The sequence below is a fragment of the Euphorbia lathyris genome, chromosome 5 (genome assembly GCF_963576675.1).
Source record: "Euphorbia lathyris chromosome 5, ddEupLath1.1, whole genome shotgun sequence".
In the NCBI taxonomy this organism is placed as follows: Eukaryota; Viridiplantae; Streptophyta; class Magnoliopsida; order Malpighiales; family Euphorbiaceae; genus Euphorbia; species Euphorbia lathyris.
In genome coordinates this window covers 62,749,831-62,764,765 of record NC_088914.1, presented here as the reverse complement: position 1 = coordinate 62,764,765, position 14,935 = coordinate 62,749,831, and the positions used below count along the sequence as shown (strand labels likewise).

Genomic DNA, 14,935 nt, shown 5'->3' with positions numbered 1-14,935 from the left:
GTCATGAATCCAATTCCATATACTATAAGTGTATCCTATATAAGTTTAACTTATATTTACTTATAGTCCTCTAAAGGTCATGATCTCTATTTACTTAGAGTAATGAACCCTCTATTAGCAAACTCTTGTTACACTACACAACTAACTGTAGCGATTCACTGCCGGATTAACAGAATTAAGATTCCAGTACAAAGCAGGAACAAACTATAATTACCTATGCAAGAACAACTAAGTTTCCTCAAGTCAAAGGACTATATGCACTATTATGACCTAGATAATAATTATGTTGACTAGGAGTAAACCTTTGTGCAATTATTATCTAACGTCACAGTTCGAACCATTCACCTCTTTGAATGTCCACATATTTATTCTGATATCAACATATCAAACAGAATGAGATTTGCTGTTTCTGATTAATATCTCATACTAATCAAGAAAATAAACAGAGGTGATAGTCTAAGGATAGATGAGTGTCCAATTCATTATCCACCGACTATGAACATTTGAGATTATTATTTCACCAAAGAAATATATCTCATTATTATTAACTCTTAATAATATTATCTCTTTGTAAATAATCTTTGGACTAATATATATATTCATTAAATAATTAAACAATACAAATAATTACACATGAATACATATTTTATTAACTTCCATTTGGATACAAAATTCACACTGTAAAATATACAAAAGGAATGGCCTAGGGCATACAACACTTACAAAATAATGCTAAATTTTAAATAATACTAAATTTTAAATAATACTAAAATTATAAATAATATTATACTAAAAATAATACTAAATTTTAAATAATACTATACTAAAAATAATATTAAATTTTAAATAATACTAAAATTATAAATAATACTAAATATAAAATAATACTAAACTATAAATAATACCTCGGCTGCCGTCATGCGGTCTAACTGTGCACGAATGGTCTCGAGTCGGGCGGCCTTCCTGCCTGGAACCCCGACCTCCCATCTGCACACCCGTGGAGAACCATCTAGGATCCGGAGTGGTAGTCGATGGGTCTGGAACATCGAAAAATACTCATATATCCACGTTTGAAGGAGGGTCAAACATCCACAAATACCCGAGCACTCTCCTCTACTCGCTATTCCCAGCTGCCGATATAGCGTGGCAAGTGTAGCAGAACCTCAAGAAAGTCCAACTGCCCCTCTGACACCGTCGTTAACCTCCTGGAGATGGGATGGCTTGATCCTATCGCCACTCTTGTCGACAAACAAGGGGGATCCTAACATAAGCCACATCCACGCTGTGGCTCGAGTCCCGTCCTCCCGACCCACCCCCTCGTGGGTAAGTTTCTCCACAGTATCAGCAAAAACACCTCCACCACTCCAGTAATGCCAGGATGGTGATAACAACTCCTCTTGACTGAACCCGAATAGCATCATACACATGGCATGCAGCCGCTCAGCACTGCATGTATCGGAGACCATCTGACCGTGCACCGGAATACGTAGAATCTTCCATACATCGTGCAGGAGAATAGTCATCTCCCCGAACGACATGTGGAAGGAGTTCGTATCTGGCTGCCACCGCTCCACGAACGCAAATATCAGAGACGTGTCCAGGTTCTTGAACATGGTGGATGGGAGGTGAGACAACCCAGTCCTTCTGACCATATCCCGCAGGTGTAAACATGACACATATACAATTATTGAATGTTTTTTAGGGTTAGGGTTAAAAATAATAAGTAAAATAATTTATTGACCAAATTATTCTTACCTCGGGTGTCACACCCTGATACCATCGCTCCAATGTCTGACATGCTAATGATCTATTGTAGCATGTAAGATACGATCGAAGATCCCCTCCCAACATCCGTGAGGCAACGTGTCCTAGAAAACTAGGAATCACGGAACCATCACTGAGGCCACCATCCACCAGCCCAGAAACAATCCAGCTACGGTCCTCATTAACTTTGGACCGTTAATGGTCCCGGAAATAAATAATACTAAAATTATTTTCAAATTATACTCAATTATAAATAATACTAAAAATATAAATAATACTAAAAATATAAATAATACTATACTATAAATAATACTAAAACTATAAAGGGAAAAGTATAAAAATAAACCTTGTGGTTACACCTATTTTTGATCGGCATCCTTGTGGTTTAAAAGTTTACAAACTGGTACGTTGAGGTTCATTCCGTTAGCAAACACATACCAAATTGACTAACGGTATTAAAAGTTAAAGGAAAAAGAGTTAATTTAGTCTTTATATTTATTTATTTTATAAATTAAACTCCATATTATCTAATCATCACAAATAAACCTCAAAATAAAAAATAAAAATCAATTACACCATCTTCTCCATCTTTTTAATTTTTTTTCTTTCTCTCTCATCTCTCTATCTTTGTTAATTTTTCTCTCTCTAAAAAAATATAAGAAACAATTGGAACATGTTGCTTCCTGAATTCTTGGTCATTTCCTGTTGGATCCACCACATTTCAAAAGCAAAATATCACAGATTTTAAATCAATCTATCAGTTAAGCAATGAGGGAAAGAAAAGGAAGTAGAAAAACCTTCAAATGCAAATGTAATCACATTTCTCTCTCTCGTCCTCCACTCCCTATCCTCATCTTAATATTTTTTTTTTTAGTTTCCCTCCTTGTTTTTATTTTTCCTAAATTTTTAAGAAAATTGAAGGATCCTAATTTTTGGTTATTCAATCAAGAAAGCAAATTGAAGATTGTGTAACAATGGTGGTTGTATAATATGTGCTTATTTTATTGTTAAAACAAAGGATAGGTATAGAGAATAGACAAACGAAAGAAGAAGAACATGATGATGAGAGAGAACGAAATTTTTTTTTTTTAAAAAAAAGATGGAGAAGATGGTGGAACTGATTTTTATTTTTTATTTTAGAGTTTATTTGTGATAATTAGATAATAAGGGGGTTTAATTTATAAAATAAATAAATATAAGGACTAAATTAACTCTTTTTCCTATGACTTTTAACACCGTTAGTCAATTTGGTATGTGTTTGCTAACGGAATGAACTTTAAGGTATCAGTTTGTAAACTTTTAAACCACAAGGGTGCCGATCGAAAACAGATGTAACCACATGGTTTATTTTTGTACTTTTCCCAATTATAAATAACACATGTACTAGCAAAGCGACCACTCTTGCGATGTCTGCTCGAGCCCTGGGTCGGCTGCACATCATCATCACCATCACCATCACCATCAGATCCCGGCCATCGCTGTGCCTCGGCTCTCTCCTAAAAATACTCATCCACAAGGTGAAGACCAGGATCTCGGTCTCCCGAATCATCCGTCTCCTCTCCCCCAAATTCGGGCTGATCCAACACAAGCTGCTCTATCGAAGCCCCCCGCATATGTTGCGTCCCAGCCCTCTCCGTCTACGGCCTGATATATCAATACCACGCCGTCTCGTATGACGTGGTGTATCCTCCTCCTCATCCATATCTAGATGTCTAGCTGCTGACGGGATAGATTTTCCCGCCAAAGTCTCCCGCTCCATCTACACATATTCACCACATTATTTAACTAAATTAAACAAAATAAAATTTACAACATAAAAGTTTAACTAAACTAAATTAAACAAAATAAAATTTACAACATAAAAATTAACAAAACTAAATTAAACAAAATAAAATTTACAACAACTAAATTTAACTATAATTAACAAAATAAAATTTACAACACAAAATTTAACAAAAATAAAAATTATAATCAAATTAATAAAATTAAAATAACAATAATTAATAATAATAAAAATTTAAATAAAAATAAATTTAATTAAAATAAATAAATTCCGAAATAGGGGGCGGGCGTGAGGCTATCACGCCCTCACATAGGTGAGGGCGTGAGACCATCATGCCTCACCATAGGCGACGGTGTATGAATATCACGCCGTCGCCTGTGGTGAGGCGTGAGGCTATCACGCTTTCACCTGTGCTGCGGCATGATATTCATACGCCGCACCAGAGGTGAGGACGTGATGGCCTCACGCCCCACCCCCCGATTCTGGATTCTCAAACTCTCAAACCGATTCAAAAATCAACCAAAAATCAACAAAATCAAACATAATTCCGTACCATTAGTGCTTTTCCTTTACCGTCCCTCCCCCAATCCATGTTTTCGTTGATAAATTAGTCCGGATTTGATCCAAGTGAGTTTAGGGTGTTTGAGAGGTTTTGAGAATTTTTAAATTTATCCAAAGGGTATTTCGGTCTATTCCTGAGGCTAAATGTGGGAATCAAGGGCTAGATATAGTAATTCACTTTATAAAAGGTACATAAAAGAGGAAAAAGAAAAAAGAAGATGCATGAAAAATTAATATGATTTTTAGCCCTAATATAGTAATTGATCTGAAAAGGGCCTTATTTAGATGATGACCCAAAAATGAGAGAAAATGATTAACAATGACTCGGTCTATACTGTTGGGCCACGTTATCCACCGGCCTACATACAAGGAATTCATTCCCATTTCCACAGTATATATATATATATATAGTAAAACCTCCATAAATTAATAATGTTGGAACAATGGAATTTTATTAATTTATAAAGATATTAATTAATCGATAAATTAATAATTATTAATTTATAGAATGATTTTTTTTAAATAAATTTTAAATTACAAATTATTTCAAACATTGCAAAATCCGTACAATGGATGAATCTGTCACAACGAATTTAGAGGAAGCAATCACTGAAAAAAACATTCATGGATTTGAGGGAATGATTGGTCAGCTTGGTTACCCCAATCAAATGAATGACAATCAAATATTGGATTATCTAGGTGAAAACAATGAATGCTCACAAGTCCAAAGTTTAGAAGAAACAATGTCGAGCGTTATGCGAAATTCAGTTGAGGATGAAGCTAATGATGATTCGGTACCTTTGAAACCAGTCACAAAAAGGAGCAATTATAGCATCATCCACTCTTTACAATTTTTTGTTACAATTTGACAAGGATACACCGGAACTTTTGAATGCATTGAGAATAGTTAGGGATGAAATTCAACTAGATTTAAATTTCAAGAAAAAATAAAATACTATAGATTCATATTTTGCTAAATTACCCTAGGTATGTATATCTATATATATTTCGCATATGTATTTGAGAAATTATTAATTTATAGAGGTAATAATACAATGTATTTATAAAGGGTTGGTCCAGAAAATTATTATTTTATTAATTTATTAAAATTGATCATTTTTTGAACTGACCCAAGTCGGGACCAGAAGAAATTATTATTTTAAAGAGTTTATTAATTTATCGAGTATTAATTTATAGAGGTTTTACTGTATAAAATTTATCCGATTTCTCAATTCAAAGATCGTCAAACATCATCTCCCAATTAAAACTTTCCGCATACGTTAGGACTCAAACACGGGATCTAGTTTAAACGACTTGAAACCCTTAACTACTCAAATCAACCTTAATTGATATATCTTATAGTATAATTAACTAGTTTTAGACTCGTGCTTTGCACGGTCTTTTTATTTGATTTCATCGCCATTATGTAGTTGTTTAGAAATTCATTGTATATAATATAGGGTTAAGGTGCAAAAATACCCCTAACGTTTTGGGTCAGAAGCAATTTTACCCCTAACGTTTAAAATGGTGCAATTTTGCCCCTAACGTTGGTAATTTGGGTCAATTTTAGACACTATTATAAAACACAGATATTTTTATTCATTATTTTGCACCAATTGCATATCAATTCATTTAAAAAAAAAGATTTCATGTTTTTTATAATTTAATAATAGAATTGAAAATTAATATTTATAAATTCGGTGAACTTTTTGAATTTTTTTTTTCTAATTCGTACCAAAGACAGTATATTTTTTTATTTTATTATTATTTTTTCACATCCCAACATATGTTTATGATTTGTTACTGATAAAATGACGCATGTGTGAAGTGTAGATGATAAGATTCATGACCGAGAAGACAGTTTGATGAATTATTTCTGCAATTGACTCAATTTATCAATGTTAGGGGTAAAATTGCTCTTGGCTACAAACGTTAGGGATAAAATTGCACCATTTTAGACGTTAGGGGTAAAATTGCTCCTGACCCAAAACGTTAGGGGTATTTTTGCACCTTAACCCTATAATATAAGTTGGGGGATAAGAGTAAAATCTGAACCTAACATTTGTTTTAAAAAAAATACAGAGTTACCTTAACGTATACAATGATATAAATCTAACTTTAATATTTTTAAACAATATCATTTAATTATATGTACCAAAAAACTTAAACAAACTGGTATTACTATTATTTAATTTTTATATTGGACCTTTCAAGCATCAATTATATCTAAAATATTTAAAGTATTACTAACGAAATTGTAAAAAGGTTTATTAAAATGCAAATATATCTAATTATGCCACATAAATTAATCATAACTTTTTTTTTTTGGTAAAAAGTGTCTAGAAATGTTTGTCGTATTATATTATTAGTATAGTTACAATAACTTATAAAAAAATGTATAAAATTATTTCAGTTTATTGATAAATTTGTTTACAGTGTCGGAAATAATTGTCAAATCAATTCATTAAAATAAATTATTAAATAGGAATAAATTTGAACTTTTTTTTTTTTAAAATGCTAGCAATTTCATATTTTAAGGTCAAACATGTACATGTTCCCTATAAGTTGATTATGGTGGTATAGGGGAAGTTAATCTTTGAAAACATAATAGAATAGAAGCACTTTCTCATGAGTAGGAAGAAACAAGTGCTGCTATAGGCTAGGATCTCATTAAACTGGGTTAGTGGAATGGAAATGCAATCATTAGGAAAGCGACTCATCAGTTAAATTTAATAATAATAATGTCTCATGAACTTACTAAACGTGTTCCTCAGTATTATTTTATTTGGGTAAAAAAGCTACTAGTACCGTTGACCCTAAAAAGACCACCTTGTACAACTATGTCTTGCTAGCTTATTGTGTAATCCAAGTTTTTTTACACAATAGTCTCCAACATAACCCTTTGCCTTTATTCTATACTTACATTAAATCAAGTAAATTTGCAATGGAGGTTAGGTATGTTCAAACTAATTGGAGAGATCAATCATTATTCTTCTTCTTTTTTAATCATTATTCATATTTTAATTCTTCAAATTGAGAGCTGGTTTAGGATTTTACAAAAATGCAAGTCTCTCACCTCATCTTTTAATACATTTACAAGTCATGACATTTAATTTAAATTAATATATACACCATGGAGAATTACTTACTAATCAAAATTGCAATAACTCAATGTTATTAGAGCATCTCCATAATAATAATGTTAATTTGAAATAGGAGAGACAATTGCTATTGATAAAATATTAGATGTGGATTTTATTTTATTAATTTTTAATACATGTAAATAATTTGAATAAATAATAAATATACAAATTATTGTTCTTTATAAAAAAAAAAAAAATCATTGTGATTGCCTTTAATTTGAAAATATTAATTGAATCCCACAAATTGAAAATATTAATTGAATCCCACAAATTGAAAATATTTATATATTTTTTATTTGACGATAATAACTATTTATATGAAAATATTGATTGAATCCCATTGAAAGTGATGTTAAATTAAAAATAATTACAAGATGAAATATATTTGAAAGTAAAAATGCTCTTACATCTTTATGCACTATACAACTGTTGAGCAGCTAAAGCAAGCAAAATATAGATTCGTAACCTCCCATTTGAAAGTTGGGGGCCCAAAACAAGAGAAGGTTTATTTAGAAGAATACAATAATTCCATGGCATACATACAATAAATAGCATATCAAAAAAGTTTCAAAATGAGTTGTATCATGCAAAATTACACTACCATATGGACCCAAAAACAAAAAATGTAACAGTTAATATACTTTTCTGCTTTTTTTTTTTTTTTGCTATCTTCATCTGTCCTTGCAAAAAAATCTTCAGGACTCTACACATTACCTAATTTCATTCCCACAAGAACAGAAAAAATTTCTACAAGATTGGATTGCAGTGTCCTGCTGCGACTGAATTAACCTGGTTAACTTCTGGTTATGGATAAACAACATACTATGGCCCCAAATGAAAAGAGTATCATCCAGACTGTAGATTATGCTTGCAAAGCATCCTTTAGACAGTTCACCGCACCGTCGTAGTTTAAGAATCCCATGAACCAAAATTCATGATTATCAACAGAGATAACTTGGATATATTTCTCAGCTGGATTTGATCTACTAGATGAAGGATTTACGGATTTTAGCTGATGTAATGGCATCACCACCTGTTTTTACAGAAAAAAAGGGGAAAAGCAGAAGAGTCAAATATATGGCAGTAAAATCATGAAAGGCATAAGACTTGTGAAAACATATTTTAGGCCATAAGTAAAAGATATGCAGCAAGGACGATTCTGGATCCTGTAATTAGTACGCAACCAAATTCAACTGCCAAAATAAATTAGAAGGAACGAACTTAGTTCATACAAAAAGTTATTCGTCATCTTTCCTCCGAGACAACATATACACAAGTGATGTATGTGAAAGAAAAGGAAAAATGTAACACAGACATTAGCTGGAGTGAATTCAAGAAATTCCTCGTCTGCCACATTTCATTTGGCACTGGCATAAACTGAAAACTTAAACACTTCTTCTCGAGGGTATGAAATTTGGAATTGGATCCGACAATGCATCTATTATATGAGAATCCAACCCAATAAAACCTTGTAGCAAACAAATGTCTGTTACGACTTGGAAAATGTGTTTCAATTTTACAATATTTCCTTTACTCCCTACACCAGCTAAAATCTCAATTTTTGTTCTTGACCTCGCAAATGAATTAACATGCATTAAAAATGTATCAGCTAGGACAGAAAATGTTATTCTGTCATCAAAAGAGCAGCTTAACATTAAGTACGGTCTAGTTTTACCTTAAGTCATTTAACCTATTCTTATTTCCCTGTGTTCACTAATTTGGCAATTAACATTAAGTAAACTCCTCTCCCATCTATAACAAGGTCAAATTATATATTCTACTTGCTCCAACTTTCCTCACTTTCTTGGCATCCAAAGACATCACAGAACTTCAACCTAGAAAGAAAAGAAAAAAAAAAAAAAAAAGCGAAACTTGACTGTCTTATTTCTAAATAAAGCTCTACAATGGCTAAAATTCTTAACCCCTGTTCATTTGAGCTTACATAAAAATTGTCTTGAGCACAAGTTACCAATACTTCATTCTCTTTCTGACAATCCAACACTATGTAAGACCTTGGCTTCTTCAAAGAAAGAGAAAACAAACAGTTTCTTTTGTGCTCTTAGAAAGGTATTAATTTCTGTTACAAGAACCTAACCTACCAAGACATTATTTTGCCTAAAAAAATTGGTATTTCCTATATGGAGGCCTGATCACAACACTTTCGTGACCCTGTACAACCAGAAATACCAGAGCTTAAGAGGCAGTTATAGTGATCATGAGTTGTAAGGCTATTATAACTAAAACTGTTGAATTTTCATTAGCAAGCTACGAACTTAGTTGCGTGGATATCCTATTCATTGTGTGCAACAAAATGGTGAATAATGAAGAAATATTTTCTGCCCCTCTCAATTTTCTTTCTCTTTAATTCTCTCCCTCACTCTTCTGCTTCTTCCTGAACTGATTCTAGGAATTTGTTGTGAACTTGGTTCATTTCTTTGAAGTTGATTCAAAGTAGCAGGAGAACAGAAACCAAAACAGATCACACAAGACAAAAGGACGACAGAAGTTGAGCTGAGAAAGGACTCTACCCACACAGGAATTCAGAATTCCCTCACTATGCAAAGAGTAGAACCTAACTCTCAAAAGAGCTAAACAACATAATTCTCAATTTCCTCTCTGGCTACATCTATATATACATATATTCCAACTAAAACCCTCTCTCTCCACTAACTAACTCTCATTAGAACCCACACAAAATGCCCCCTAATTCCCAAATTTTCCTTTATTCTTATTAGCTATCATTACCCGCCCCTTCAAAACAGATTTGTCCTCAAGACTGGTGTTAGGAAATCCTCTGATGACTGAAAATGCATTCTCAGAAGCAACATTATAAAGAAAGCATGCTCCTAATTTTTCTCCCTCTTGCGTTAAAGCTGTCATGCGAGCCTTGAGAATCATTGCAAAAGAATCTTTAGAACACTGGTATTCTTTTGTCCCAATGAAACAAATATCGCCTTTTTTCCATCAATTGCACAGATATCTATACTCAATGGTGAGCACATCAGCAACAAGCTTTTGTTTCCTTTGCACCTTAGATTTTAGCAAAGATCGTTATAGGATGAGCCACACACTCCCCTTTTTAGTACTGCAAGCAAACTCGCTTGTAACTTCATCAATCAAAAGATCGGACTGTAGAAAAACCAGGAGCAAGGGTTTGATGGGGATCTCCAGTGCATCAAACTCTCATGCCTGGTTCTGTTTTCTGTCAAAAACTCCTTTAATAGCATATTCATCGACTAAAGGCTGCTAGTCATGAGTTTTATGGATTTCAAGTGAAAGGTTGGTGGTTGGCTTGAGAAGTAAATTCTCTATGGCAACTCTGGATGGATTCAAGAAATTTTTTGCCTATCTGCTACAGACAGACGGAGGGTAAAAATAATCTAAATATAATTATTTAGCAGTTTTACATTAAAATTAAATGCACAGTGGGATTTAAGGGCATCTTGAGAAACCACGGGATTCAAGCCCAAAAAGCAGCTAGTAGGGTGCTAGTTTGCTCTTGTCCATGCAATGCTGACCTTAACACTTTTTATGGCCATTTGGTCAATCACTTGAATTGAAGTTAAATCGCACTAATCTAAGTATTAAATGTAAATTGAGCCTTGATATCTTTAACAGCTACAGAAAGTGTGATCACAACATAGTTGGTAATATTTAGTGAGAGACCTACTAAAACCCATTGTTTTCAAACTCAAGTGCTTGCAAGAATCTGGTCTGGCGCTCAACAACCACCTACTTTTTATTTCATATCAGGCTCTGTACGCTTGAACCAGATAGGTTACACTGAACCAGCTGATGTTAAATAGCAGAAACAATGTGGTCACTGATTGAAAAAATAAATTATATTCTAATTTGATACCGACGAGGATTCAAACACCTCCATTCTAAAAAAAAGGTGTAGCTCCTCTAGACCATAAATAAATAAAACTTGAGCAAATATTTAAAAATTATTAGATTTGCATTATATTTCCTTAAAAACCAATAATTTTATTTTCATGGTTCACAAATCAAGTTTCTAAAGTTAGACATAAAACTTAGATACTCTACAAAATCTCATTTTACTCATAATATCATAGAATTGGACTAAATAAGCATCAAACGTTTTTGCAAGTTTTAACTTCATATAAGCAAATATAATTTTTACTTTATCATTAACTTATATGAGTAACCTTTTCTATCATTAATAAAAGGGCAGACCGGTGCACTATGCGTCCCCGCTAAGCGAGGTCCGGGGAGGGGTTACACCACAAGGTCCGCCACAAGGGTGTACTGGGGGCAAGCCTTCCCCTGCCAATTTTTTGGCAAGAGGCCGCTCCTAAGACTCGAACCCCTGACCTCTCGGTCACATGACAACAACGTTTACCTTTTCTATCATTAATAAGAGAGACAAATTTTATAACTTACTGAATGAATATTCATTTTAATTTATCTCTTGTACTATAAACACAGAAACATACACACAAATATTTTTTCAAATATCAGTGAACACCATTTATATGACTTCTAGTTGAAGCCTAGTCCAGTGTCATTTGAACTTTTTTGTCACTAGTATAGGTCTAAAAGCACTTACACAGACCTCACCAAAGCCTGTTACCTATAAAACCAAGAGCTACAAGGCATAGACATTGCATAATTCTAGATACAAATGACACTTCAGAACAAACAGCTATACAAATAAAGAAATTTGTTAAATGCAACTATGAAGCTTAAGAAAAAAATATGCTATCAAACTTAAAACGCATGATCCAGGTATGGCCACATGAAACTTCTACCATGTCTTATTATTAGCATGAAAATGAGGGTCTTCTCCCTACTGTAGCATGAATTCATTCAAACCACATAAAGCATACCTTATAATAGCTCCATTCAATTTGGCCACCAGATTTATATGAAAGGGGATTGTCACTACAATATGCAAGCTTTGCCGTAGATACATATAAAATCCCCATTACTGGACCAGCTGATGTTGATAAGTAACAAGCAAACGAATTTTGAAGTTGTTCCTCAGGAACTGTTTCAAATGTCTGTTGAAAGATCTTTTCATAACCACCCTCTGCTAGAATTTTTGTTCCTTGAGCAATTCTACCCAGGGCAGCATCTGTAAAGCTAGGTGCTGTTTTCACTGGTTTGACACAAGGAAATATAAGAAAAAAGAGAGGAGCAATTAGTCAATCCAAATTAGCGAAGTCAGAGAAAGAGCAAAATAAGAATTTAAAAAGAAATCACAAATAATTGAGTAAAGCAAACAATAATGTGCTCTACATTTTATGAAAATAAACTTGATTACTTGTTTTGATAGTCCCAAAAAAATTGAAATATATAATAATTTTGAAAAGTAACAATGTAGCATGCATATGACCAAAGTTAGTCCAGCATAAGTGATGCACATACAAGGTAAGACTAAGAGGCAAAAACAACTTCCGTAATTTCAACCAAGATCACAAAATCATAATGACAAACTCTATATTTATCCTCCACTTTCTTCTTGGAAACCAAAATATTCCTCACTAATATGAAGTAAAAGACTTTTTCTTCTTCTTTTCCTATTCATCATTAATATTCACCATAGGTAATACGAGATTTTACAAGGAAAAGACGATAACTGATCAAAACTAGATACCTAGAAGAAGAAGCAACTAGCTTGGACTTCTACAATTCCATGCAATCAAATCGATATGGAGGAAGAGGCAATTTCATTTAAGCATTAAAATAGAATACGTTTACCTTCAAAACTTAAATTCCACTAGAGCAATAACTTTTACTGGTATAACATAAAAAAGTTGTTGACACCCCAAACTCGAGCTCAATTCTCGCATGCATAAGGTAAATCAGCCAGCACTACAAATACAAATAGAATCCACCATAAAAGAGCTATGTCAAAATACATGGATACTATTGTTACAATTGGTATCAGAGCTGACTCTCTAGTACGATGCGTTGGTTCGAGGACCTACATGGCAGAAGCTCGTGGGCCTAGAACGACCTGGTCCGGAGTGGGTGGCGCTATAGGTAGAAGGCTTGAGCAAGGAGTGGCCTGAGGGATTGCGATGAGAACATGAATGAACTAAATCTCACATCGAAAATGGAGAGTGAGGCTCTAATACCAAATGTAACAACCATTTATGTTCATCAGGAAGATGCACCTCAATGTTCAATGCCTAGGCAATAAAGCATACGCCAAATACTCTCCAATTATGCTGGATACTCAAAATAGCATACCAAAGTACACTTTCCTCCAGCAATAGAGACAAAAAAAAATATTAATGAACTACAGATGAAACGGACGACCAATAATCAGATAACTGAAGCAAACTCAACCTTCAACCACGATTTTAAAATATCCAATCAACCATATGAATATAAATGCATGCAATGCAATGATTGTCAAATGCATATATCATATATTTGCCATGGAGACCTCAGACCCCAATACATATACGAAATGGACAACAAAAAAAAGACTTACAGTGCTGCCATGTATTGCCAGCGAGATCCTCAGCCTTCCGGGTAGCTTCTCCCATCCTTTTTCCCCACCTCCCAAGAACATCCCGCACTGTTCCCATTGTGTCTGCTCCAAAACAAAGAGAAATAAACATTCAGAAAATTCCTAAACAAATCACATATGTTTAACTATTTACATATTCAAAACATAAAGTTACCTTTAAAAGAATACTGAGATGAGGATTGAGCAGGAGAAGAAGAAATGTAAGGATTGGATCCATCTAAGTTAACATTTTTATTCTCATCGACAACATTCTGAGAAGCGTGAGATTCAGAGACCAAATCAGGGCTCCAATGGACCGATTTTCTCCCGGAGCCCATAAGATTGGGTTGTTGAAGGTGATCATCCGAAGGCACCGTCTGAGAATCCGATCCAGTCTCGACGGTAGGCTTATTGGCGTCTCCATTCGGAGTATGCTGATGATTATCGAGTTTTTTAGGATCAGGATCAGGAGCAGGTGTTGAATTGGGGTTAGGAACCTGAGCAGCAGATTCCGGGTTGGGTTGGGGGTCGGGGTTAGGCTGTTTGTCCATGGGTAAAGAAGGAGCAGGGTGGCGCGTGAGGAAGAGAGTAGGTAGTCGGAGGAGGGGGGAGTTTTGATTACGAATAACGCGTAGAAGTGAGTTTGAAATGGGAAAGGAAGGAAGGAAGAAAAGGTTCGTAGATGGGCTAACGGGAAAGACGGTGGTGGGCCGTGCAATACAATAGGAATGCCTTTTTTTTAGCGCGAACAAAGAGTAGTAAGTGTTTGTGTTGTGTCTGATTGAGGAGACACCTTTTGACTGCTGCCCTTTTATTTTATTACATTAACATTATTTTATTTTAACTGTTTTTCAATCTTTCTCTTCTTTTTTTCTTTTCTATTTCTCTTTCATAATTTAACAATTATTGGTTCAATAAAACATAAAATTTGGATTTTTTTGTTGAGAATATAAAATTTGGACTATAAAAAAACATATATATGAAATTTGAAAATTATCAATAAAAACATCATTTATCCTAATTTTTTTTATTGCATATGACCTTTCATAATAATCTAGAACCTCTTCTTTTTGTTTTTTTTTTTGTACGGTGGCAAAAAAAAGGTCTAAAAATCAACGACCAAATGTGTAATTCAACCGAAATATTTATTTGATTCAGTTATATTAATACTCTTGCTCGGTTCGATTGTTAATTTTACCT

At 33.7% G+C, this 14,935-nt stretch overlaps 1 protein-coding gene across 1 annotated transcript; it reads right to left on the bottom strand.

Annotated features, from left to right (window-relative positions):
* Positions 1-7,615: 7,615 nt before the first annotated feature.
* On the bottom strand, positions 7,616-14,439 carry LOC136229381 (GLABRA2 expression modulator). The gene is given in 5 exon segments (XM_066018132.1): positions 7,616-8,119; positions 8,121-8,284; positions 12,102-12,373; positions 13,718-13,819; positions 13,911-14,439. Coding segments are annotated over 5 exon segments (936 nt in total). The 5' UTR covers positions 14,287-14,439; the 3' UTR covers positions 7,616-8,097.
* Between the last annotated feature and the right edge of the window lie 496 nt (positions 14,440-14,935).